Here is a 27,865-nt window from a genome sequence, read left to right as displayed (position 1 = left end):
CCCACCATCTTTACAGTATGAGCCACTGGCCCTGAGGTTTATACAGTCTCCCATTCCCTATAATGCTTTCTTATTCTCATCTTAGAGTCCTACCAGCCAGGATTTTCTCAAACTTTACTTTTTGAAATATTTCAGAGGTCAGCTCCATACAACTCACTAATTTCACAGATGGAGAGAGAGATTTGCCCCTAGCAAACTAACAGTTAATTAATTATTGAAATGAGCCTGGAATTGAGTGCTCCTTCCATGATACCAATCTAGTGGGGACTGTAAGTTGCCCACCAAAACCTGTCCTCCCATTCCTTCTTGGCACATGGCTTGACTACGTTTCTCAGCCTTCCTGGCAGGTAGGTGTAGCCATTGGGCTAAGTTCTTGCCAATGGAAAGTGAGAATGTAGGCAGAAGTATCCGTGCCACTGCAGGGTCCAGGCCTTCAGGCAGCAGGTCTGCCTCCTCCCTGTTCCTTTTCCCCTTCCCATCAGCTGGAACCAGTGATGACCCAGCTTCAAGCATGCAGCAGATGAGGACAATGCTCCAGAGGATGGAGAAGCAACATGATATGAGGAATCTGTGTCCCTGAATGACCATTTGGTGCAGAGCTGCCCCAATGACCTGGATCACTCACTTCAGACAGGTTAATTTCCTTCGGAGCTGTTACGTGAGAAAGAATAAACTTCTTTGTTCTTTAAGCCACTGTACTGTTGAGTCTCTTTGTTACAGCAACTTAGCCTTTTACCTGAACTAATACAAACATGCAGCTTCCTTTGTAAGCATTCAGAGTAGCTTTACAAATAACCAGTTAGCCATCATTTTAGAAAATAGCCTTAACTGCCCAAGTAGGTGATAATCAAATACTGAAATTCCTGCCAGTGGCTATCCCAAAATTTCTTCATCCTGGTTAAAGAGTATTTAACAATTGAAGCAGATCACTTATGTAGAGACCTACTTAGTTTTTATGCTTTCATGCAATTGATTCAACAAATATTTGACTGTGTCTAGGTGCTAGGGATATTAACAAGTCACTGCATTCATAAAAGGCTGATTTCATGCATGTGTGTTTGGGGGAGGGGGTTGTTAATTTTATTTTCTTTTTGAGCAACATGGTCTTACTCTGCCACCCAGGCTGGAATGCAGTGGCATGATCATGTTTCACTGTAGCCTCAATCTCCCAGGCCCAAGCCATCCTCCTACCTGAGCCTTCCACATAGCTGGGACTATAGGCATGACCCACCATACCCGGCATATATATATATATATATACACACACACACACACATACATACATACATACATACACACATACATACATACATATATGTATGTATACATATGTATGTATGTATGTATATATCTGTATGTATATATATATGTATGTGTGTATATATATATGTATGTATATATATGTATGTATGTGTATTTGTGCAGACTGGGTCTCACTACATTGCCTAGGCTGGTCTCAAACTCCTAGGCTTGAGTGATCCTTCTGCCTCAGCTTCCCAAAGCGTTGGGATTACAGGCATGAGCCACCACTCCCAGACTGTTGTTTTTTAATGTTATACTGGGTGTTTTGTTTTGTTTTAAGCCAAAAAATCCTCTTTGGAACTAAAGAGAGCTAAGAGAGTACAAAAAATTACTAAGAGTTAGGAAGGATCAAGCTATATTCCTGGAATAAAGATGAGCTGTTCCCTTGCTTAGCCCTAAGAATCAAGCAAAGTATTTTCAAGTCTAGATCTCTCTTCAGAATCAAAGTACTTTCTACCCACTTACAACAGCACTGCCTGAACTGTAAGAAGTATCTAAAGCCTAATCAAGATTTTTACTGACAGAAGCAGATGAACCTAATAGCTCACCGAGTATTGGAATTAATTGCCAAAGCCATTTAGATAACACTGCTGGTGTGATGGACTGGAGGCTCTGGATACCTGGACTGGAGGGCTCTGCTTGCCTTGGGATTGCTATGGCCAGATGGTACAAAATGGCATTCCTCATTCTCACTCCAGGATGAGCAAATAGCCCAAAGCTCTATGGTACTTTTCAGCTCTCAAATGAGATTTGGTATGAGATTTAGTAATAGAGTAAGAAAGGTGATCTAAGGTTTGTCCCGGCTTTGCCTTGCTCTGTGACTGGAACATCCATGCTTTAGGCCTCAGTTTCCCCATCCATACAAGAGATAAAGAATTCTCTCATCTCTACATTTACGATCATCACAAGACAAACTACTTTCCTTCCCTACACTCGACAGCAAAAGTCATTCATAAGGGAGCAGGCACAAAAGGGGAAAACTACTCAGGGCAATGTTTCAGACCAGAGCACCAGGCAGATTTCTAGTGAGTGTTCTGCCTTTCCCAGGCTCTTTGCTGCTGATAAAGGAATTTCATTTGGCTGAATTTACAATTTCTAAGAATATTAACAGTGGGCTCAACCACAGTGCCTTACACTTAGTAAGTGCTTCATAAATATTAGACACTTTGATTTTTTTTTTTTTTTTGTAAAAAAGTCCTGATTTCCAATCGCCACAGAGATAACAATGAGTTCAATGAGAAGTTACTGCTCCAGATATTTCAGATGGAAGGATTAAAAGCTTTTTAACATACAATTATTAAAACTAGTTTTTCCTGCTTGTCTACTGAAACATTTTTAGGCTTTGAAACATACTTAGCAACTTGAACGAAGAATATTTCAGAGAAACTAAAGGCTCTTCCCTACAAACTGCCAGCTTAACACAGTGCTTAATAGCTTGGGTCTACCAGCCTCACCTCAATTCCAGCTCTACCGCTTGCTAGCTGTACTCCATTGCTGAGCCTTAGTTTCCTCCCTGGTTAACGGTAAAGGAAATAGCATCTCCCTCCCAGGGCTGTGTGAGAAAATAACGTATAAAAAGGACTTGGCACTGCTTGGCTCACAGTAAGTACTCATCTCCACTCCCACCAGGAAGATGTGGCTTCCCACCTTGTTAGGTCCTGAAGTAGTTAATAAACTTCTTTGCCCAGAGAATAAATTTATTTTTGAGATTCAAATCAGTTAAAGGTGGGTGAGGCTCTGGAATTCAGCACTGTTTAAAAAGGTCAACCAAGTTAGATAGTTTTTTTACTCTACCGTCTCCTCTATGAAGTCTTAAATGCATAGGAAACAAAACATTTACCAAGAATTGCTTTTCAAGGTCCAGCAGAAATGCTCCTCCTTCCATGATCCCTTCTCTTCCTTCTAAACTGAAATTCTACACAGCTCTTATGGCCTTTGATACTCTCTTGCCTGGATTGGTGTTTGTGTACACATGCAATTATTTATAAGCTCCCTGAAGGCAAGAACCATATCTCATCTCTGCATTCTCTTTAGCCTAATTCAGGGCCTCTCATATAGTAGATTCTGCACAAACAAAATGTATTTGAATGGGGAGTTAACGCTTAAAGGGCACAAAGTTTGTTTGGAGTGACAAAAACGTTTTGCAAATAGTGGTAACGATTGCACAACATTGTGAATGTAGTTAATGTTGCTGAACTATACCCTAAAAATGCTATATTTGATGTTATATATAAATAAGTATCTATTTAACATTGCTGGCAGCTCAGGTCACTCCAGAAAGAGGGCTTCAATTGGAAATAACAGACCTCCAATAAAAGACCCTCTCTAGATGTCTTCAAGGACTATAATATGTTAAATAAACACCTGCTACATAAATGAACAGACAGCATGATCTACAAAAAATGTCAAATTTGAGAAAAAGCTATCATGTTGATAACAGAGCATACCGTGTATAAACCAGACATGGACTTGTATATCTTTTTAAGGATCAAAGAGGCTCTTGTAAATTTTTTCTTTATTTAAACTTCAATAAAAATATAGATTTGTAACTCAATAGAAAGACAGCAGTGATAATAACTCACACATGAGCAGCTCACAAATTTCAAAGTCTTTTGTCTTCAAGTCCCACGTCACGGCTTCCTCAGTCTGATTCCCTCCTTCTCTGTAGATTCTGAGAACTAGTTTGGTTCACTTAATCGTCTCAGTGGAGATGGCCCTTTCCTGCCATTCACTCAAATCTAGAACTCCCAATATGTGGCTCACAAATACTTCAGTCATCTACAAAAGCATCTGGAAATTAGATAATTTTAGCCAGAGTCAGTGACATAAAACTTCTTTAAAGGGATGCAGTCAATCCTGGTATTCACCACAAAAAGAGATCCTCACATATAAAAATGTGGAATCTGTGCTGCTTTTAATAATAGAACCTTTAAGGTTCAAAGAAAAAAAAATGCTTTCCTGAACTACATCATTTCCAGACACATCAGCCACACAAGGAGCTGACAAGACCTGCTGTTTCTATTATAGAGAACACGAGACTTTAAAACCACATCAAAAGAAAATAGTGGGAGCTTTTCTGCTATGCAGAAAATTCTGCACAGCACTCCTCTGCCCAGACTGGGAGACAAACACACCCCTCTCTCCTGAACTGGATCCCCACCACCTTTCCAAAGGCCACTGGACATGTCTCTTAAATGCTGCATTTCAGCTCTTGATCATTCTGCCCTGGGGATCCCTTCTGTTTAGGTTCTTTGTCATGGTCTGGGGAAATACTCTGACTTTCTATGGTGTTGACAGCATCTGAGTCCAATCTTCTTCTTTTCTTCAGTTGGTTCAAGTGGGATTTGGATTTTATATGCGCTAATAAGACAAAATCAAACCAAACAAACAAAAAAACTCCTTAGAATTTTCTAGAATTAATCTTAGAAGCAAGTAAAATTAACTATACAATGCTTTTCTTCAACAATAAATACTAAGATCAACATACGTACTGGTATAGCTGCTTAGCATTTTTAAGGGAAGAATAAATTTTATGGCCAGCCAGCTAGCAAAATAGAGTGAGCTACCACATATCAAGTGCTCCCTGCTAGGTACTTGTAAGATGGTACTATTCTGCTCATTTTATACAAGGGAAACTGAAGTTCAGAGAGGTCTTATAAAATGTCCAAGGTCACACAGCAGGTTAACTCTTCTACTTAGACCTATAGCTCCAAAAAGAGATCCCACTTTCCAGAATCAGGTCTCTGTAGTATGAGGCTTCCTGTTATAGATGCATTTTTAACTTGTAAGGTTGAAAAGTTAGAAATTCAAATCCTTATCTGTATTGCAGGGCATTGCCTGTTGTCCTTCCTGGTCTGGCATCCCTGTGCCTGGGTCAAAAAGGTCATGTGAACGACTCTCTGGCAAGATTCCTATTCTCTACGCACACACTGCTCCAGGGAGACAGGAAGGTGCATTTATCACCGACGATCTCTTCTGAGGGTCCAAGAAGGAAGTCAAGCTAAAGGGCCACTGTTGCCTGCTATCAACTGCTGACCTGTCACCCCTAAGACAGTTCCCACCTTCTGACTAACTCATACAGGTTTATTTTCACTATCCTGTTCTTTTTTCAAGGAAATCTCATCTGGGAACACTGAAAGAGATAGACAACTAGTTTAAATTCTCTTTTATACATATTAAAAACATCATTTTTAAGAGTTTAGAAGCAAGAATAAGTAAGGTAGAGGTTAGAATTAAGAGAAAAGTTTACTTGAGGAAAGAAGTCAGCTTTGTTCTCCAGCTAGAGCCTAAGGCAAAAAACGGGCTTCTGGGCTGGCTCTCCATGGCAGCAGGAGATGGGAGCAAGGACTTGACAGATGGCACTACAGAAGGGCTTACACAAGCTAAGCTCACAAAGGCTCACACATGTTGCTTCTCTAAGGCTATCCCTGAAGGACATTCAACAAATCGAACCACTAAGTTTCCTTTAGAAAAAAACAATCAGACACTCTCTTTCTCTTCCCCTTTCATCATTATAAACCAATGACAATCGACGCTTCTTCTGCTGGTTGGGCAATCACAGCCGTCCCCAGTCTCTGACAATGGAGTTCATTTTGCCAGTTACCAGTTAATAGACTAATCATCCTATTGGTTGCTTTGGGGAGAAAAATCTACTTCTCTGAGAATCCCATGCAAAACAGTACTCTGAACAGAAGGATCCCAGCCACTGAGTAAACGACAAGCCCCACTGTGCCTGAAAGCAGCACACCTTACACCTATTTCTAAATACCATGTAAACTCAAGGCTTGCGGAAGAAGTCCTGGGCTTTGACTGGATGACTACAGAAATCTGAAAATCCAATGATGTGTGTGCAATGTGACTCTGTGGCAGAGGCAGATCCAGGCTCTAATGCAGGGATAGAGCCTTAGGGTGGGGCTGGCCCTGAGGTGGTGGGGAACTAACCTTCTTTATACACGTGTGACAGGCTTAGTTTCACACGGTTTCCCTTAACATCTTTTTATCACAGTTTTAGCAACTACCACTACGTCAACAATTACCTCAAAAGTTACTGAAGAGATACCACTTTTAAAAACCACACTCAGGAGTAGTAACTGTACTTCTTGCCCCCTCCCAGTTATGCTTCTGCTTCTTCCAGTCTCCTGGATGAGCTGCCTGGCTTCCCTTACACCCTTACTTCCTGATCCCACCCCCACTGAATTACAAACATGAAAGGCCAAGAAACTCCTCCAAGGCAGGACCACAAAGTCAAAGGAGCTCTAGAAAGTTAACTGCAGATTTCTTAGTATAAAATATTAATTCCAGCTGAAGATGGAGAGCATCTGATCTTCCTCTGAATCTCAGAATACAGAGACAACTCCCCAGTTGGGGGAAGCCTCCAAGGAATCTGAGCATAGGCTCTTAGAGGAATCTAGCTGTCCCTTTACAAATAAATAGACTCCAGGTTCAATCTGCCAAAGACCCTAAATTTCATGAAGTCAATGTGAACCCACCCTTATAGATTTCTTCATGCCCTTCCCCATACTCTACCTGCCCATTCGCGATCCCCAATGATGATTCGATCACAGAGGTCACACATGTGATAACTTCTCTTGTTCTCAGTTTCATTGTATGACATCTTTATTGGAGTGGCTGTAGGCTTGCGGCCCTAAAAGAACAAGGGTGGAAGGGAGTATTCAATTCAAAGAGATCTGGATATAATTCTCTATTAAGGGAAATGGGATTTTCCTAAGATTCCTTTTTCTCAACCCGGAGAGCAGATGGGCTGTATACAGATTTTGGCAACAACCTTTCTGAATGTAAAAGTAGAAAAGCAGTCTCCAGGTATTAAAAAACAGCCAGCCCTTCTGCTTTATTCTATGGAAAAGAAGGCCTGGTTCTTCAATATAGCAACAAAGGTGTCAGCTAATGAAAGTGCTCTGAAAACCAGACAATAGAATGTATCATGATTCATAATTACCTGGATGAAACTTTGCACGATTTCAAGAGCAGGTTCAAGAACAGACTCTTCCCACTTTGAGACATCAGATACCTCTAAGCCATAGACAGGGGGGACAATGGGACCAGGTCCTAATTATGACAAAGAAAGGTTGTGAGAGGTCAGCTTCAAACCCAATCTATTCTGCACCCAGGACTCTGAAATCCTCCAGGGAAATACACAGAGCCAAAGGAGTAAACATTCTGACCATGCTATTAATTCTAACTAAACATGAACCACAATCCAAGAAAGACCTAGAGGTTTAACTGCTCTGCAGCCAATAAGACTAGCTACATAATCTGGATACATGGGTGCAGGATCTTCCAGATCAGCCAGGAAACCAGAATACAGTTAACAGCTCGAGTGACCATTGTGTGAGCTACAACACAAAGACAGCACATCGTAAGAAGAAATAAACTAACAGCTTTAAGTAAGTGCCTATTCTAAGTTCCATATCATCTTACAATGATGGTGATCTGTGGCAAGAGAATTCACCGTTTTCTTTAGGAGCAGATACTAGTCTCAGGTTTGCGTATATTCCCTCAGCAGCCTGGGACTCATGAAATGCTCTGAAAGCATGGGCTGGGAACAGAATCAATAAGCCGCAGAATCTGCGAACCAGAAAGAAGTCTTAGAATTGATGTAGTTGAGCAACTTCTTTTAAAAACCTGATCTAGAGGGTATTCAAGAAACACCCCCTGATAGACACTTTTGAATGAAGATGAGACTGAAGGTAGCAAAGAGTGCAGCCACAGGTATTTCACCTACCTGAGCCAACCATGTTGCAAGAGTTTAGTCTCTGTGGTTAGCTTCCCTGCCTATGTACACACTAAATTGCCTTCCACAGCTAGGTTAAGTCAGTTGCCTAAAGGCAAAGGAGCATCGCCCATGGACAAAAACATCAAAGGCCTTGGGATGCCAACGACTGGCAGGTGCTGGCCTTTTGACTGTGCCAACCCCGAATAAGATTCTTCATAAACTGGACTAGGCTGCACCTGCCACCACATGGAAAGGTGAGACTAGGAGGGTGCAGGCAGCATCCACAGCACACCTGGCCTTGGCTAAGCTCTGCACCTGTTTCCAGGCCACTCTACATTTTCCTTTCTCCTCTAAGCCCTTTGTTGGGCTTCTGTGCCCTGTCTAAGCACCTTTCAACAAGTTCTCGGCTCCCAGCTGCTATTTCTGGCTTGGGTCCAAGGCCAAGCTGGGGTGGGGAAGTCCCCCTGGCTTCCTGCCAGAACCATATCCCAGCAGACCAGCCCTGGCCAATCACGCACAGCTCCTGATTTACAGGGCAGCTGTGCCTTTCACTCCAGCACCAGGACGATGCCGGCACACACACGAATGAGGAACAGGCATATGACACACTGTGCCATCAACTCCTCCTGCCACAGAGATGGAGGAATTATTGTGGTTTTACTACAGGAAGAAGTTCTAAATCATTACCAAAAAGTCTACTGTTAAAGGCTTATTGTCAGACATGGGGATAAGAGAAGCTGCATTAGAAATTTGTAGTACAGCACTGAGCTTCAACTTCAGATGACACTAAGACTTCTATCTACCAGGACATGCAGAGAAAACAGGATAAGTAGAGGAAAGCACAACGAGCCTCTTCACACCAGAACTCCACTGGAGAGCTCAGGCAGAGAGTGGGAGCTGGGAGAAAGAATGTTAGCAGTTTAGTGGTCAACAGCAGGGATCAAGGTATGTATTTTCAGAGGCACCCAGTAGTGGGGCAGAGGCTTCAGCTGGCCCTGTCTGTAATTGAGAGCAGAAGTCTACCAGCAAAAGGTAAACACAGGATGATTCAGAAGCATATTTAAAACGTGTCCACAAGATAAAACTGAAGTTTCACTTATGCTTAAATTAATCTCCTTTAGCTCATAACCACATAGTTTTTACCCACGGTCCAATACTAATGCTGTCTTGCTAAAGTTACAGCTAAAGGAAGTAAGAGTAGTATAAAGGAGTGTGGACTCTGTGTCAGGCCTGCATTCAGTTATCTACTGCCGACTAGCTGGGTGATTTTTGGCAAGTTATTTAACTTCACTAGGCCTTCATTTTGTTATCTGTAAAAAGAAAAGAATAATACCTACCTTGAAGACTCAATAATATACGTATAACACCAAATTTAGTGCCAAAGACACAGTACAGGGCCAAATCAATGAGAATTTCCTTTCTTTTCCCTTAAAAATGCTGTTCAACTAAAGTTTCATTTGAAGCAATCTGAAGCACCATGTGGAGACGCTGGGAGAAATGGTGACGGTGTCTTTTTATACAACTCATCTGGCCCCCAAAAAACATTGTAATTAGGAAATCTTCCCTACAGAAATCTGACTGCTCTTCAGGTACAAAACTGAAGCTAAAAATCAGCCCTGAACACCAACTCTCCAAAAAAGATGCTGCTGTTGTTCTTAGCTTGCAGCCAGTATCCATTTGTTCAAGGCAGAAGGCAGACTCCTCAATGCAAACATTTTTTTTCTTCTGAGACATCACAAGAAAATATCCCTGGATAATCATTTATATTATAGAACTTCCCTTAGGTCAGATCCAAAATCTAAGAACAGGCCCAGAATCTAAAATTCATTTTCTGGGTGAGCTGAGGACATCTATATTCTATTGAAAACAGACCCATAGGATAAAGAAAAACATGAGACTTACTGCTCAAAAAACGGTTTTTAACCCATCGGTTTTGTTTCCGGGCATATCTCTTAGTTACTTGTTTCAGAGCCTCAATACCTGAAAGATACAGTAGATTTAAGAACATCTAGGTAAGCACTCCTTACCCTGCAGAGAGGCAGGCCCTCCCAGCCCAGCAGGAAAAAGTCAGCCACGGCAGTACAATGTCAGACTTGGTGGACAAAAATCTCAGTTCTGAGCTGAAGGCTATTTGGGACGCTTTGAGCCTTGGCTCTTTCTCAGACCATACCAGCAGAGTACCCTGCCACCCAAAGATGTCCAAGACTAGATTAGATGGAAGAATTCACACCTTTCTTTAGAAGCTGGTTACTAGTCTCCAGTGTGCATTTTCCCTCAGTGATCAGGTACTCATGAAATTCCTTGAAGCCAATTGATTGGAAGATACCATGTTGATAGTCCTGGCTGGGAACAGGAGGGTATCAGCAGATGAGCCATTGCTCCTAAAAGCTAGCAGGGGCTTTGGAGATGGACCTAGTTGAGCCATTTCATCTGTCAGATAAGGAAATTGAGATCCTGAGCAGTTACTGATTCTCTGAAATTTTCCCCTCCCCTACCTACCAGGTTACTTTCTTGAAAAGTTAACTCCTGGGACTGTCTGAAAGATTTAAAAACTGCATCTGCAAAGAAGGCTGATAAACAAGTAGACTCAAAGCCAGTATTAGCGTTATGGTCTCTTGATTGTCTGCAAAATATGGACAGTAGGTCAGAATAACAGCCAAATCCTCACCTATCTTCCGAAACATTCTTCTGATTATAACGTCTGTGAAAATCTCTTAGTTCCTCCAAGAGCCCAGCAGCAAGCATGTCATCCACCCTCTTATCCAAGCGCTCATCTAGAACTTGAATCAAATTAGCCCATCAACCAGCAAGCAAGTTGTAGGTACCTACCATATACTTACATGACGAGTGAACAGGCGGTCACGAAAAAAGAGAATTTGTCCAAATGGAAGAAAGAATTCAGATTCCAAAGATTATTATAATAATTCATACTTTACTCACATTTAAGACTTTGCAACTCCAAATAAAAATGAAGCACAGTCAGAATGAAGCGCATGCCTCCTCATCATATACAGAAAGCATACAATTACAGCAATTGTGAAGGACAAATATTTTATTATCATATGGAATGTATATCCCAATGTGTTTTAGAGGTGGCTGAGGATCCCCTGGTTTACCTTTCTTATTTTTAATTTAATGTGTCATTATACTGTAACTTAGTGTTACTTTATGTTTAAGAACCCCTAGATGACACCTTGGATAAGAACATGGAACTTTAATCCAAAGACATCCTAGATACAGCTGGGCATGGTGGCTCACGCCTGTAATCTCAGCACTTTGGGAGGCCAAGGCGGGTGGATCCCGAGGTCAAGATTTCGAGACCAGCCTGACCAACACAGTGAAATCTGTCTCTACTAAAAGTACAAAAATTAGCTGGGCATAGTGGCGCGCGCCTGTAATCCCAGCTACTTGGGAGGCTGGGGCAGGAGAATCGCTTGAACTCGGGAGGCAGAGGTTGCAGTGAGCCGAGATCGCACCACTGCATTCCAGCCTGGGCAACAGGGCGAGACTCCGTCTCAAAAAAAAAAAAAAAGACATCCTAGATACATTCTAAACTACTGAGCCAAGCAAAGAAGCAAAGAGTGAGAGGTCGTAATTGTTCAGATGTGACAAACAGCTTTATTATGAATCAGATACCATTATTTTATGCTGAACTGTAGAGTAAAAGTTTTTGTTTATAAAATTTCATTATTGGAAAATTACCTTTTTTATCAATTTATGGCAGATTAATTTAACAACAGATTGTTGCCATTTTAATTATGCTCTTCTACATCTCTACCATTGTGATTTATTGGCCTACAGCAACAGTAACCTTCCTAGAAAGTTTGCATTTATTGAGGACCCGTCATGTGTCAGGCACATTCTGAGCACTATATATGTATTAATTCATCTAATCCTTGATGAAGCTATGAAATATGTGTTATTACTATTATCTCTATTTTACAGGAGAATTGGGACACAGAAAGGTAAACTAATTTGTCTTACAATTCATAACTAGAAGCTAGTGGAGCAGGAATTTGCTATTAGACAGTCTGCCTCAAGAGCCTGTGCTCTTCAGTGCTACACTCTACTGTGTGTCCATATAATGATGTCATCTTTCCAGGCCTATCATAGGCTACCTTTGCAAACTGGTCTCTAACTCCCCCCGAGATAATGTTCGTCATCCCTTCTCTGTGGCCCTACAGCACTCTGAAAATATATCTAGCCCAGCACTTATCACATAAATAATAGACAGACAGACAGTATCTATCTCCTTGTCTGTTGTCCTACTAGACTGGGAATTCCTTAAGAAAAGGCACTGTCTCTTCAACTCTGAAACCAAAGTACCACTCAGAATACCCAGCACTTCACTGAATGCTTATTGAATGTTTGCTGGATGAATAAGTTACTACTATCACAGGACATAATTATACTTTAGCAACAAAACACCATCAGGCTAGCAAGCTAATTATAAGGCATACTGCTTCTAGAACATTCTAGCCTCCAGCCAACCTTCCACAAGAGACTGCCTTCTTTTTCTCCTTTGGACCTTCCCTGGATGGCAGTCTCTTTCCCATTCCATCCATCCCATCCCACTCTACCCGTGATGTCTTCTCCTAATGTCAGGGCTATCCTTTCTCCCTTTCCAAACAGATATCTAGGGGAATGGCACTGTGCCTAAGTCAACAAATAATGATAATGATAATAAAATTAATAGCTAATACTTGTTTAGTCTTTATTATGAGCCACCCATGGTTCTAAGCATTTTCTGTACAGTAACTTATTACTCTAAGTTCCATCACAGATGGACTCTAGGGCATCAAAAGGCTGTTACCTGCCTGGTCAGCATGAAGCCAAAGGATGCAAGGGTTAGAGAACTTCAGAGGACCTCCAAGGGGACCACCACCTTCTTCTGTATGTTGACGATGGAGAAATTCACTATGAGAGATTCCCGTTTCTTCAAAAACTTGCAAGCTCCTAAGTAATTTAGAAGGGGAGGGAGGGGGCACACCCATAAAAACCAATAGAAAATATTCATTCTCAAGTAAAACAAGGAGAAAGACTGTTTATTACGGAAAGCCTCATTCTTGAAAGCCAGTTATGACAGTGTGCGCGTCTGTAGTCCCAGCTACTCAGGAGGCCGAACTGGGAGGAATGCTTGAGCTCAGGAGTTCAAGACCAACCTAAGCAGCAACAGACCCTGTCTCTTCAAAAAGCGGGCACGCAGAAAGGCTTATTCTCATTTTCACTGCATTAAGTTCCAAAAGACATGAAGGTCTAGGGTTACTCCAGTCCTACAGCTATTCAGAAAAGGGTACTAAAGAAAACTTTAGGTAAAGTAAGAAATAATATTATTTTTCTAAAGATACATAAATTATTCTGAAATCAGTTAAATAGGTTCAGAAACAACAGGTTTCTTCTATACAAACAGAATGGTACTCACTCACTTTCAGATAAACAGTAAAAGAGCTTGTTTGGGACACTTTGTAACAAGCCAACAAGTCTGGTCTGGCTGGCGTGCCTTTCCCACAGTACAAAAGCATGTTGTACATCCAGCTCATCAGCTTTCTTTTTAAATATGTCAAATTAATGAAGAATGCTCCTGGCTAATCCAGTGCTCTACTGGCACAAAGATCACTGAGAAAAGAACTCACATACTTATTCTTAAGCCACCATCCACTTCTGTCCGTATCTATTATGTTATGCAGCACTAGGTAATTTAACTCCCAAATCTACACTCTACCACTCTGGGTGATTGCAACTTATCAGCCTGAAAGTGATCTTTCTCTTCCTGACCCAATTCTACTTCCTGAAACCCTAACACAAGAGTGTAGACCCCCTTGTCTTTCAGTATCACTGGTTTCTCAAAGAAGATCTATGAGAAAAAATGTAGTAATAGATATCTCACTTATCTGGAGTTAAAATACAGCCTCAAGTCAAAAGAAAGATTGAAAAAAAAAAAAAGTCCTCATTCTCTAAATGAGACTCTAGAGCTCTTGCTTAGAACCTATTGACTCTTACTAAGAAAAAATTCTCCAACTCATTACTCGTTTAGATGCAGCAAAATGAGGAGAGGTGATAAGAAAGAACTGATTAGTAAAAGGAGAGAATAATAAACACCAAGCTCTAGAATCATGTAATAAAACAATATAAAAATGAATGTTTATCATAATGTTCCTAGGTTTAAAAAAAATTGAATGTTTTCTATTAAAGTGTTTAAAATGTTTGGATACTGAAAAGTATAAACTTCATTAATCTAAAACATGCATTCTTAATGGGGTTATATTGTCTTTAAGGGGGTTAAAAAACTTAGATATTACAATTTGTGCCCCACCCCCCTGCCGTGCAAAGGACAACCCTACCTGAAGAAATCCTTTTCTTGGCTGAGTACTGTGGCTCATGACTATAATCCCAGCACTTTGGTAGGCTGAGGCAGGAGGATCGCTTGAGCCTAGGAGTTTGGAACCAGCCTGGGCAACACAGCAAAACATCTCTACAAAAAATTAAAAATTTAAAAAACTAGCCAGGTACAGTAGTGCACACCTGTAGTCCCAGCTACTCAGGAGGCCGAGGCAGGAGGACACCTGAGCCCAGGAGGTCAAGGCTGCAGTGAGCCATGATTGTGCCACTGTACTCCAGCCTGGGCAACAAAGTAAGACTCTATCTCTTTAAAAAAAAAAAAAAAAAAGTAATAATAATAATGTTTTAAATACTATATTCTAACATTAAGTTTCACTGAGGGGGGTAAAATTAGGAGTAAAAATATCCAATTCATTTGAGTGGAATACTTCACAACCCCTATGAATATGAGATGTTACTTTAATATTGAATCTGTATAACCATCAATAGAACAGGTCCTTCATTAGATGTTCTACTATGCCGGAAGTGGTATCACTCCTAATACTGCAGAAAAATAAACCTAACATGAGGCTGCAATTTCAAAACAACCTGAAAAAATATGACCTTGTGAGTTCATTCACTACCTCTCTTCCCTACCAGATAGTTTCCATGTGCAAAGGTGAGCTGATCTGTGAGAGAGTTTATAAAATCCACCTCCCACTGGGAAAGCTGCTGGGGCAGAACACGGCATTGCATAATCAATTATGAAACCCAAATCACAATGTAAACAAACTGCATGCCAGAAAAAATGTATATGAAAACTGTTATACAAGCAAAGATCAAATAGAAAATGAAGCAACATTATATAGGCCCTAGGGGAAAACGATATTGTACTATGCATTTAAAATGTAACAAAGTAGGCTGCAATTATTTATTGAGGGAGTTGAACTGAAGCAATAACTCAGGGCCTCCCAACCTGCTGAGCTAGAACAACACATCAATCTCCACTAACTGCTATTACCAAATCTCTCTCATCATCTGGGCAAACCGAAGAACTGACTGCTCGCTAGTTGTAAAGGAATTTGGGGTCAGCGGGCCAGGCTTTCTTACCTGGCCACTTTGCGTTTGTCATGTGGATGCAGCTTGGCGGCCATTTCTGGGTCCACCTGGCTTAGGCGTTTGTGAAGTACAAGACCATCCTCCTTTTCAAGCTCCACTTTTCGGTCAATCACTTTCTCAGTGCCCATCTCCTGGGGCTATTAAATGATGGTTTAGAAGTAAATTTAATTCAACCAACAGTGAGACAGTGTATGTGCCAGGCACTTTGCTAACTGTCAGGAATACAGAATAATCAGAAGATCTTGCCATATAGTGAGAGATCATAAACAGAAAATTCCAATATGCTGTGGTAAGTGCTATGAGGCCACAGCAAACAAAAAAGACAGAAGACTTACAGCATAGGGAAACACTTGGCTATTTGCTTCCCTGTCAGAAGTTCAAACAGGTACCAGGGCTAATATGTCTATTTTAGCATATCCAGGAGTCTAGTCTTCTCAGCAAGGGTGAACAAGGAGACCAGGATTGCCAGTAAATTACAGTTTACACAGTCTTACCCTACATAGTAGCAGCTACGTAAATATGGACATCTCCCTGATACACATACTGTGCTGCCAGCCAGGAAATACTGAATCAGGCTAACGGCTAACGACTGGGTTTTTTTAAATATAATTTTTCTAAAGAATTGTACATATTTTTTTCTTGAATCGCATCTCTCTCTCTTTTTTTTTTTTTTTTGAGACAGGGTCTCACTCTGTTGCCCAGGCTGGAGTACAGTGGCGCGATCTCAGCTCACTGCAACCTCCGCCTCAAGCCTCAAGTGATCCTCCCACCTCAGCCTCCCTAGTAGCTGGGATTACAGGCATGCGCCACCACGCCTGGCTAATTTTTCTATTTTTAGTAGAGACGGGGTTTAGTAGAGATGGGGTTTCACCACGTTGGCCAGGCTGGTCTCGAACTCCTGACCCCAGGTGAGCCGCCCACTTTGGCCTCCCAAAGCGCTGGGATTACAGGTGTGAGCCATCACGCCCGGCCTAATGCACTGTTAATTTATATGGAGATGCTAATTAATCCACACAGCAACATTTTTCCCACACACAGCCCCTTCCCATAGACCAGGCTGGAGGAACACACTTCACACATGGAGGTGGCATTTGTTTGAGAATATTAAGTAGGAAAATTATAGTTGCTGAGTATAAGAAATAGGCAAGAGTCAACCTTTCTCCCACTGAAATTAGCCAGCAAGAAAGAGCAATCCATTTCCTCAGTGAGTTACGAGTGAACTAAACTTACCTTGGTATTGACAAGAACTTTCCAGAGCAGAGATTCAATGTAATAATTGGTTCCTCCCACGACAATAGGAATTTTGTCTCGGGCAAATATATCTTCAATGTGAACATTAAGAAAGATATCATGATATCAAGAGAATCCTGACTCACTTTGGAAGGACACCATTAGCAAGAAACCACATTCATTTATCTGCAGAGCAGAGGAGAAAGGGTGGGAACCAAAATACGTTGATACCAGCCCTCAATGTTTCCAACAAATTTCCAGAATCATGTCCAATCAGTTCTGGAGGGACTTGCAGAAACCAGAGACAGATGCATAGTGGTAATTCCTTCCAGTTCTAGAACTTTCTAGGTCTTGCTGCTAAAAGTCAAAGTTTTATTAGTATTCCAAATCAGTTCAACAAGCACAAGCCCAAGGACTCTCACAGAACCAAGTGTCAGCTGCTCAGGAGGCCATCAAGGTGACATCCATTGCATGACTTTGCCTTCTAAGGCAAAACACAAGCGGGTTTCTCTAAGGTTCTTAGACTCAGTCAGTCTCCGCCATCATGGAGAGACTATCACATTTTTGCCACTTGAGGCTTCACCAAATTAAGTGAGATGCACAGATTCTGAAGATAAATAGACTTCAATTTCCAGGTTCAGCTCTTGGGCAAGTTACTCAGCCTGTCTGAGCTTCAGTTTTCTCACCTGTAAAAATCCCCATGAGCCTTAAATGTGACAATGCATAGAAATCCCCTACCACAATGCCTAAAAAATAGTAAGCACTCAATTTACTTTAGCCACTATTGTTTTTACATCTCTGCTACTTTAAATTTTTCTCTTTAGAATCTCCGTTGAACAGATAATTATCTGCTTTAAGAAGGCCTTTGCTCCCGAGAATAATTTTTTTTTTTGAGACAGGGTCTCACTCTGTCACCAAGACTGGAGTGTAGTGGCGCGAAAACAGTTCACTGCAGCCTCGACCTCCCAGGGCTCGAGTCATCCTCCCACCTCAGCTCCCGCCACCAAGTAGCTGGGACTACAAGCACACGCCATCACATCTGGCTAACTTTTGTATTTTTTGTAGAGGTAAGGTTTCACCATGTTGCTTGCCCAGGCTGATCTTGAACTCCTGAGCTCAAGCAATCCACCCACTGCAGCATCCCAAAGTGCTGAGGTTACAGGCGTTAGCCATTGTGGCTGGCCGAAAATAATTTTTTTTAAAAGACTTTCAATATCCAGGTAAATAATCATTTACACATTTCTCCTTGCCGGCCAATCTGCAGGCATAGAGACAGACCACCTCTTTTCTACTAGAATCCCACTAACCCTTAAGCGGCTAAGGCAGGGTGGGAAGAAAGATGTTACCAATCAAGGATCATAAAGAAAAAACATTGTTTGTTTTAAAAAGAGAAAACAAATTCTCTATTTCCCCCTTTAAATTAAGTATAGGGAGCATACAATTTCCACAGTAAGATAAAATGTCAATTATACACAAATTAAATATCCCTTATCCAAAATACTTGGGATCAAGGAAATGTTTCAGATTTTGAATTATTTGCATTATACTTACAGGTTGAGCATCCCAAACCTGAAAATCTGAAAACTGAAATGCTCCAATGAGCATTTCCTTTGAGCATCATCTCAGCCCTCCAAAAGTTTCAGATTTTGGAGTATTTTGGATTTTAGATTTTCAGATGTTCAACCTGTAGTATGATTAACAAAGGGAAAGTGAGCAAAGAAATGAAAAGGGGAAGGGAAAAATGTTAAGATTCCAGAAGAGGAGAGAGTGGAAAGAGGAAAGAAGATGGGATAGGACATACTTCACGGGAAAAGGTTTCACTTATTTGTGCAAGCCATGAAATGACTGTGATATTGAGCAAACACCCTTCTACCCTTTGGGCCTCAGTATCTAGTACCTTCACCTGTCGAATCAAGAAGGCTGACTGGGGCCAGGCGTGGTGGCTCACACTTGTAATTCTAGCACTTTGGGAGGCTGAGGCAGTAGGACCACTTGAGCCCAGGGGTTCAAGACCAGCTTGGCAACATAGCGAAATCCATCTCTACAAAAAATAGAATAGCTGGGTGCGGTGGCTCACGCCTGTTATCCCAGCACTTTGGAAGGCCGAGGCAGGTGGATCACGAGGTCAGGAGTTCGAGACCAGCCTGGCCAACATGGTGAAACCCCGTCTCTACCAAAGATACAAAAAATTAGCCAGGTGTGGTGGCATGTGCCTGTAGTCCCAGCTACTCGGGAGGATGAGGCAGGGGAATCTCTTAAACCTGGGAGGCAGAGATTGCAGTGAGCCAAGATCGCGCTATTGCACTCCAGCCTGGGTGACAGAGCGAGACTCCGTCTCAAAAAATAATAATAATAAAATAAAAATAATTAGCTGGGTGTGGTGGTAAGCACCTGTAGTTCCAGATATTTGGGAGGCTGAGGTGGGAGGATCACCTGAGCCCAGGAGGTCAAGGTGGCAATGAGCCATGACAGTGCCACTGCACTCCAACCTAGGCAACAGAGTGAGACTGTCTCTAGGAGGAAAAAAAAAAAAATTTACACACTTCCATTTGAATCTATATCTGGGTTTTCTATTCTGTGCCACAAATATATCTAGTACTAAATAAGTTCCATACTATTATAATTATTATGACTTTTCAATCTTTTAATATATAGCCATCCAGATACTAAAGGCAGTCTGCATGTTAAGACATAAGGGCAATCCCCCTTATATTATTCTTTTTGCAAAAATTTCTTGGTTTTACCCAGAACTATATTTTCCAGTCCTCTCCCATCTAACAATCCCTTTGAAATGCTAACTATAACTCCATTATATTTATAGATTAACTTCGTATCTCCATTTAAAGGATAGAAAACCGAAGCTCAGTGGGGTTAAGGAAATGCTTTACCCAGTAAAATTCACATGGTAAAAAAGGCAGTTCTAGGACTGTAACACAAATTTTCTGATTCTTAAATTGGTGTTCTTATCACTAAAACAGTGCTTCTCAAATTTTAATGTGTATATGAATCACTGGGGACTCCCGTTATAATGCAGATTCTAATTCAGTAGGTCTGCAGTGGGGCCCAAGAATCAGCATTTCTAACAAGTTCCCAGAGAATGATGATGCCACAGTCTAAGGACAAGAATTTGAGTGACAAAGACACTGTATCTTTCAGTCCATAGTCTGATGGGGATGGCATCTATCAGTAGTTAGGCTTTGGGTGCCCCTTCTGAGAAGAAATTGCCACTAGAAAGAAAACGTCTCTCTTGGCTTGGGCTGCTTTCACCCACCAAACCCAGTTGCTGCCTTTCCTAAGGATATCAGAGCAGTTGCTCTATTTCTGAAGTCCACCACTGTGTAATTGGTCACAAGAGGATCCACAAAGCTGATCATGTGGTGCCGGCAGATTCTCTGCTCTTGGACAGAAACCTTGTTGGTGATGATGTCTAGGCCTTCATAGACCTAGGGGAATGAAAATTAACATGAGAAAGTCAACCACCTCCATAAAAAATGCATACTTATGAACAGAAATTTTGATCTATTTCTCCCTCCTGCCAAACACTTCACTGACCCAAAGCACCAGGGTAGATGTGTTCTAACAAACAGCACAGCCAGATCCACGAAACCCAAAAGAAAGAAAGAAGAAAATACAGCATTGGTTTTCTTATCAAATAGTAGCTATTAGCTCAGATTTAAAGGTAAGAAGGATATGTAAATACATGCCCAGAATTAGTAAAAACTAATTCTGCATGGCCAGAACTTTAAAGCACTGAAAATTGGGCAAGTTGTTTGATTTATTTTACTTATCACAAGACTCCAGAAAGGTAACATTTTGCATTCATTGCTCATAGTTCTACTTCAAAATGCTTAGGTATTTCTTGGATTTAAATGGCTCTAAAAGGTTTTCAGAATTTGTATAAGATTGGTTCCATTTGTGGAGAAGGAGTCTACAAAAATACATATAAAACATACACATACACATTTTGAAGTCAGAACCCCTAATACTGCTGTACTCTAGTGGAAACATTGTGATCTATCAAAATTACTGCTTCAGGGGTCAGCAAGGACAATCTAAATACTCAAAGGCAATATCCTGTCTGTGAGCTCTTGATCTGCCAATTCGACTAAAAAGTTCAAGTGTACTTTTTCTAAATGCAAGGTCTCCAAGAACAGATCTGAAAATACCAGTTTGAAAATAGGGATGAATACTTTGAGATTAAATGTTCTCTGTAATCACTGATTCTACAGGGAGCACTGAATGAACAAATAATAAGTTCCGTAGAGCCCACAAAGATGTTAAAAGCATTTTTATCTCACGTTTCCCTTTACTTACATGGGTGTCAAATAAGTACAGTACAGTGTAATGGTTAGGAGGAAAGACCCTGGCGCCAGGCTGCCTCAGCTCATTTCCTAGCTCTGCCACTTACTAGTTATTCGTAGTTGGAGAAGTCAGTTACTAACCTCTCTGGGCCTCAATCCCTCATCAGTAAAATGAAAATAATAATATCTATCTCATAGGGTTGTTGTGGGGATTAAATGAGTTACTACTAAAAAGCACTAGTTTTTGCCTGGCACATTTTAAGGGCCACATTGAGGGTCACTATTACCTAATTGCTATCATTATCACTACTACTATCACAATAACTAAAGGAGAAAGGGAAATAATTTTAGTGTTACTGTTTAATACTCAGAAGCCTCTGTGCTCTTAGTGACTGAGGTCATTTACCAAGCAAGGATATAAGCTATCTTCAATGAAATAAAATCGGTAAATAGTAAAACAGCATATAAATAAAAAATAATGTAAATAAGAGCCATAAGGAAAGTATCAACTCTGCCTTTTTAACTCATTTAATTTGTGCCTGACAGCAGACTCACATTCTCATACCTGAAAATTAATGGAATCATAAATCATAGAGTATTCTTTTCTGTGTATCTTGAACAAGACTTCCTTCTAATGTTATACAAGGTCATATGGTTATTATACACTGGTGTCTTCTATGCAGATTAAGAAAACTAAAGGGGAGGCCAGACGCGGTGGTTCATGCCTGTAATCCCAGCACTTTGAAAGGCCAAGGCAGGCGGATCACGATGTCAGGAGTTCGAGACCAGCCTGACCAACATGATGAAACCCCATCTCTACTAAAAATACACAAAAAATTAGCTGGGTGTGGTGGCGTGTGCCTATAATCCTAGCTATACTCAGGAGGCTGAGGCAGGAGAATCGCTTGAACCCAGGAGGCGGAGGTTGCAGTGAGCCAAGATCATGCCATTGCATTCCAGCCTGGGCAACAGAGCGAGACTCAACTCCGTCTCCAAAAACAAAACAAAACAAAACAAAACAAAACAAAACAAAAAACAAAACAAAACAAAACAAAACAAAACAAAAAACGAAAGAGGCCAGGTGCGGAGGTTCACACCTGTAATCCCAGCACTTTGGGAGGCTGAGGTGGGCAGATCACTTGAGCTCATGAGTTCAAGACCAGCCTGGGCAACATGGCTAAACTGCGGCTCTACAAAAAATGCAAAAATTAGCCAGGTGTGGTGACACGCACCTGTAGTTCCGCTACTGAGGAGGCTGAGGTGGGAGGAGCCTTGTGCCTGGAAGGCAGAGGTTGCAGCGAGCTGAGATCATACCACTGCACTCCAGCCTGGGCAACAGAGCCAGACTTTGTCTCAAAAAAAAAAAAAAAGAAAGAAAGAAAGAAAAGAAAACTAAAGGGAGGAAAAGAGTTAATAATAACTGTTTATTTCTCTCTCTCTCTTTTTCCCACAGCCCTTGGTTGGCTCTGCTGTAGCTTAGAATTCCAAATGATCCCATTTTAAAGAGCTCACATAGCAACAACTTGATTTTGCTAGTAGAGGATTTCCAAATCCTGTTAAGTATGTTACAGTAAAAAGGATTCTAAATTTTTACACTGAGATTAATGTTAATCAGTGTCAAATGCATAGCTGCAAATGTACAATTACCCACACCTGCAACAAGGACAAAATTTAAATATCTCTACCAGCACCTTCTATCAGAAACCCTAGAAGGCTAGATAAAATTTCTTCCTGTAATCTGCCTTTAGGTGTATCTTCTAGAGGCCCTTAAAATGGTGAGCTCAAACAAATGGACACATAAATATAATTCAAACAGAAGGTAACCCAGAGCTAGCTCACCTTATTTACTAAAGGAAGTGGCCTATTGTACTGCTTATGATAGATAATACAAATGCCACCAAATATCAGGAAGAAGAAAAGAGTATTAATGGTTTAAAGAAAGCAGAGCTCTTACTCATAGTTAACAAAAACTGTAACTCATAAAAGTACTAAATCTTGGTTACTAATATAAATTGTCATCTTTGGGTGATCTGTTAACTCTTTGCCTCTTATACATTCAGATTAAAAGAAATGGGTCATAAAGATGTGGGTGATACAGACTAGACATCTGATTTACATATAATATGGTTTTATGGGTATGTTTTATAGTCGTTAACTAAATCTAAAACTGAAAACTTCTGAGCACCAAACACACAACTCGGAGGAAATGCTCACTGGAGTATTTTGGATTTAGATTTTCAGATTTGGGATGCTCAATTGGTAAATATAATGCAAATATTCCAAAATCAGAAAAAACTAGGAAACCAAAACACTTCTGGTCCCAAGCATTTTGCATAATGGATACTCAACCTGTATCACAGTATATTAAAGTACAATAAATGAAAGTATATGACTGTGACCTGCATTGCAACAATAGGGAAAGGAGAGACAGACTCTAAGTGAAACAAGATTGGCCAAGTGTTCATAATTATCGACTCTAGGTGATGGATATATGGGTAGTTCATTATTTGCCCTACTTTCTTTATATGTTGGGAAATTTCCATTACAAAAAGTTTATTTAAAAAAAGACAGCCGGGCGCGGTGGCTCACATCTGTAATTCCAGCACTCTGGGAGGCCGAGGCAGGCAGATCATGAGATCAGGAGTTCAAGACCAGCCTGACCAACATGGTGAAACCCCATCTCTACTAAAAATACAAAAATTAGCCAGGCGTGGTGGTGTGCGCCTGTAATCTCAGCTACTCAGGGGCTGAGGCAGGAGAATCACTTGAACCCAGAGGGCAGAGGTTACAGTGAGCTGAGATGGTGCCACTGCACTCCAGCCTGGGCGACGGAGCGAGACTCTGTCTCAAAAAAGACATGGACGTACTTTGCACTCATTATAATGGCTATTAGAAAAAGAAAAAAAGAAACAGATAATAGCAAATGTTGACAAGGATGTAGAGAAACTGGAACCCTTGTGCATTGCTGAGGGGCATGTAAGATGGTGCAGCTATTATGGAAAACAATATGGCAGTTTCGGGAAGGGCAAGGTGGCTCATGCCTGTAATCCCAACATTTTGGAAGACTGAAGCAGACCCAGGAGTTCAAGATCAACCTAGGCAACATAACGAGACCCCATCTCTAGAACTTAAAAACAACAACAACAAAAACTGGAAGAAAAACAATACGGCAGTTCCTCAAAAAATAAAACAGAATTAACATACAACTTAGCAATTCCACTTCAGGTATATACCCAAAAGAATTGAAAGGAGGGTGTTGAACAGATATTTACACATCCATGTTCACAGCAGCATTATTCACAATAGCCAAAAGGTGAAATAATCCAAGTATCCATCCACAGATAAATGGACAAACAAAATGTGGTCTATGCATACAAATGAGTATTATTCAGCCTTAAGAAAGGCAGGAAATTGGCCGGGCGGTGGGTCGTGCCTATAATCCCAGCACTTTGGGAGGCTGAGGTGGATGGATCACCTGAGGGGTCAGGAGTTCAAGACCAGCCTGACCAATACGGTGAAACCCTATCTCTACTAAAAATATAAAAATTAGCCAGGCGTGGTAGCAGGCACCTGTAATCCCAGCTACTCAGGAGGCTGAGACAGAAGAATTGCTTGAACCTAGGAGGTAGAGGTTGCAGTGAGCCGAGATCGCACCACTGCACTCCAGCCTGGGCAAGACAGCGAGGCTCTGTCTCAAAAAAAAAGAAAAAAAAAAAAAAGAAAAAAAGAAAGGCATGAAATTATGACACATCCTACAACATGGATAACCTTGAACATACTATGCTAAGTTAAATAAGCCAATCACAAAAGGACAAACACTGTACGATCTCATGTATATGAAGTACCTAGAGTAGTCAAATTCATAGAGACATAAAGTAGAATATTAGTTACAAGGAGCTGGGGAGAGGGGAGAATAGGGATTTATTGTTTAACTGGTACAGAGTTTCATTTTAAGAAGATAAAAACCTATTGGAGATGGAAGGTAGTAATGGTTGCAGAACAATGCTATTGTACTTAATGCCACTGAAATACTGAAATGGCTAAAATGGCCACCGAAATGGTTAATGGTCAATGTTATATCACAATTAAAAAAAAAAAAAAAAAAAGACTCGGATGATAGCTTTTAGGCACAATAAGAAACTAGTGAATAGCAGCAATGAAATAAAATTTTCAAAATTATTGAGAGCTGGTAATGTTCTATTTCTTGTGATATTCTGTTTCTTGAACTGAAATTCAGTTGAGTTGTGGTTACACAGGTATTTTAACTTTTTGATAATGTATTGAGCTGTACAGTTATTAATGATGTGTTTTTATGGGTATCCTTTATTTATCAAATAAAATCATACTGCACAGTTAAGAAGGAAAAACACAACATTTTTCACATTTGTACCAAGCATAAATATCTAAACAAACTTAGAAATTAATCATTTTTGTAAATATCACATTTGGTCCAGAGGTTTAGGTCACATCCATGCTCTAAATGTCACAATCAGGCTTATTATTTTATTACCAGCCTAGAAAACATTCACATGTGAGATTTGTAGCTGAATGCCTTACACCTCCCCTATTTTTCAGCTTCAATTACAGTTTCAGCATCATTCTACCTACAATCAGCCTGAATGCTGGGAAGAGCCAAAAGGATCTGTGTTATCTTTCAAAGACAGCATGCCACTCTGCTCCATTTCCCCTTCTCCCAAAGGATACTTGTGATCTGTGTACGTGGAAATGATTTGGAATGAAATGCTTTTCTCTGCACAAACCATATTTTGACAATACTAAGGGACTACTGGCTTCTTTGTAAGGCCTGATGACTGAAATATTCTGAAAAATTCCAGGTTTAATCCACTTCATAAATTATCTAACATAATTGACTTATCTCTACAAACATTTACTAAGCGTCTACTATGTGTTAGGTATACTGCAACATGTTAGTTATGAAAAGAAGATTAAGAAAGTCCCATGGATGGGCATGGTGGCTCACACCTATAATCCCAGCACTTTAGAAGGCTGAGTAGGAGGATCACTTGAGACCAGGAGGAGTTCAAGACCAGCCTGGCCAACATAGTGAGACTCCATCTCTACCAAAAATTTAAAAATTAGTCGGGTGTGGTGGCACGTGCCTCCCGGCTACTTGGGAGGCTGAGGCAGGAGGACTGCTTAGGCCCAGGAGTCCAAGGCTATAGTGAGCTAAAAAGATGCCCCTGCACTCCAGCCTAGGCAACAGAGCAAGACCCTGTCTCTTAAAAAAAAAAAGAGTCTTAGTCCTCAAAGAGTCCAAGTTAGACACAAATAGCTGTAATTAAAGAAGACACATGATATAAGAGTGTATAACCACTAAACATTTAATGTTCTAGGCATTAAATTGGACATTATAGAAAAATATATCACTTTGTTGCACCTCTATTGATGGTTTATTTCCAGACTGAACAAAAAAATTTGTAGAAATGGTACAATGCTGAAATAACCTGAACACTCCAAATCAACAGAGCTGAAATGCCTGGAGGAACTAATGAAGGTAAAAGAAATCTACAACAGAGAAAAAAAAAAAAAAGAGATATGAAAAAAACTATAAACAACAACAACAACAAAAGATATGGAAAAAACAAAAAACAAAAAAAGAAATCCACAACAGAGACCTAGAAGAAGAAAACCAGCAGAATCCAGAGCCATGGTTCTCAACTCAAGTGATTTTGTTCACTGGGAGACATCTGGCAATGTCCAGGCTGGGGTGCAGTGGTGTGATCTCAGCTCACGGCAATCTCCACCTCCCAGGTTCAAGCAATTCTCCTGCCTCAGCCTCCCAAGTAGCTGGGATTACAGGTGCCTGCCACCACGCCTGGCTAGTGCTTGTAGTAGAGATGGGGTTTTGCTATGTTGGCCAGGCTGGTCTCAAACTGCTGACCTCAGGTGATCCGCCAGCCTCGGTCTCCCAGAGTGCTGGGATTACAGGTATGAGCCACTGCACCCAGCCAGAAACATTTTTGATTGTTACAACTGCAGGACTGGGGGTGCTACTAGCATTTAGAGCGTAGAGGCCAAGGATGCTGCTACACATCCAATGATGCACTCTGATCTAGCCATCAGCCCCGAACACAAAGAATTATCCGGCCCCAGGCCAGGCGCGGTGGCTCACGCCTGTAATAACAGCACTTTGGGAGGCCGAGGCAGGTGGATCACGAGGTCAGGAGATCGAGACCATTCTGGCTAACACGGTGAAACCCCATCTCTACTAAAAATACAAAAAATTAGCCAGGCGTGGTGACAGGCACCTGTAGTCCCAGCTACTCGGGAGGCTGAGGCAGGAGAATGGCGTGAACCCGGGAGGCAGAGCTTGCAGTGAGCCAAGATCGCGCCACTGCACTCCAGCCTGGGCGACACAGCGAGACTCCGTCTCAAAAAAAAAGAAAAAAAAAAAAAAAAGATTTATCCGGCCCCAAAATGTCAACAGTCCTGAAATTGAGAAACCCTGATCTAAAGAAATTTCACCTTGCAGATACTCCCCCCAGTTTTTTAAGTGTACAGCCAAAGATCCCATCCTTTTAAGGCTCCATCCTTTTGGGCTGCCTTGCTGTAGGGTGGCCCTGAGTGTGCTAATCAGCAGCAGTGTCTGTGGCAGTGGGCAGATCCCAGAGCTCTGAGTGCTGGCTGTGATGTCCCAACATAGCTACAAGCAAAAATAGTCTACAAGCAAAAGGAAAAGCTGCCCCCTGGTTTGGTTCCTTCCCTGCAAGTTATCTTCCACCTTTTCACTTATGTCCTTCCCATTTCAAATTAGATCCTAAAGTCCTTCAATCACTTTCTTGCCTCAATGGATTACACCTGCCTTGAAAACCACAACCTTGGATTATGGCTCAATATAATC

At 41.1% G+C, this 27,865-nt stretch overlaps 1 protein-coding gene across 4 annotated transcripts in view; it reads right to left on the bottom strand.

Annotated features, from left to right (window-relative positions):
* Nucleotides 1-3,780: 3,780 nt before the first annotated feature.
* Nucleotides 3,781-27,865, bottom strand: part of TRIT1 (tRNA isopentenyltransferase 1) — a 41,137-nt gene continuing 17,052 nt past the window's right edge. For 2 of the 4 annotated variants that reach the window (XM_054493427.2, XM_063665686.1), the window contains exons 2-11: nt 20,005-20,145; nt 16,703-16,801; nt 15,464-15,609; nt 12,849-12,991; nt 10,704-10,815; nt 10,266-10,378; nt 9,938-10,015; nt 7,259-7,368; nt 6,829-6,946; nt 3,781-4,662 (exon numbers count right to left, since the gene is read on the bottom strand). In XM_054493427.2, the coding sequence (XP_054349402.1) occupies nt 4,493-4,662; nt 6,829-6,946; nt 7,259-7,368; nt 9,938-10,015; nt 10,266-10,378; nt 10,704-10,815; nt 12,849-12,991; nt 15,464-15,609; nt 16,703-16,801; nt 20,005-20,145 (1,230 nt within the window). In that variant the 3' untranslated portion in view covers nt 3,781-4,492. The remainder of the gene's footprint in view (nt 4,663-6,828; nt 6,947-7,258; nt 7,369-9,937; nt 10,016-10,265; nt 10,379-10,703; nt 10,816-12,848; nt 12,992-15,463; nt 15,610-16,702; nt 16,802-20,004; nt 20,146-27,865) is intronic. The other 2 variants (XM_054493437.2, XM_054493445.2) reach the window with 2 other exon arrangements.

The sequence above is a fragment of the Pongo pygmaeus genome, chromosome 1, assembly GCF_028885625.2.
Source record: "Pongo pygmaeus isolate AG05252 chromosome 1, NHGRI_mPonPyg2-v2.0_pri, whole genome shotgun sequence".
NCBI classification, from domain to species: Eukaryota; Metazoa; Chordata; class Mammalia; order Primates; family Hominidae; genus Pongo; species Pongo pygmaeus.
Note: the sequence above shows the minus strand (reverse complement) of the source record. Positions and strands in the feature narration are given on the sequence as shown.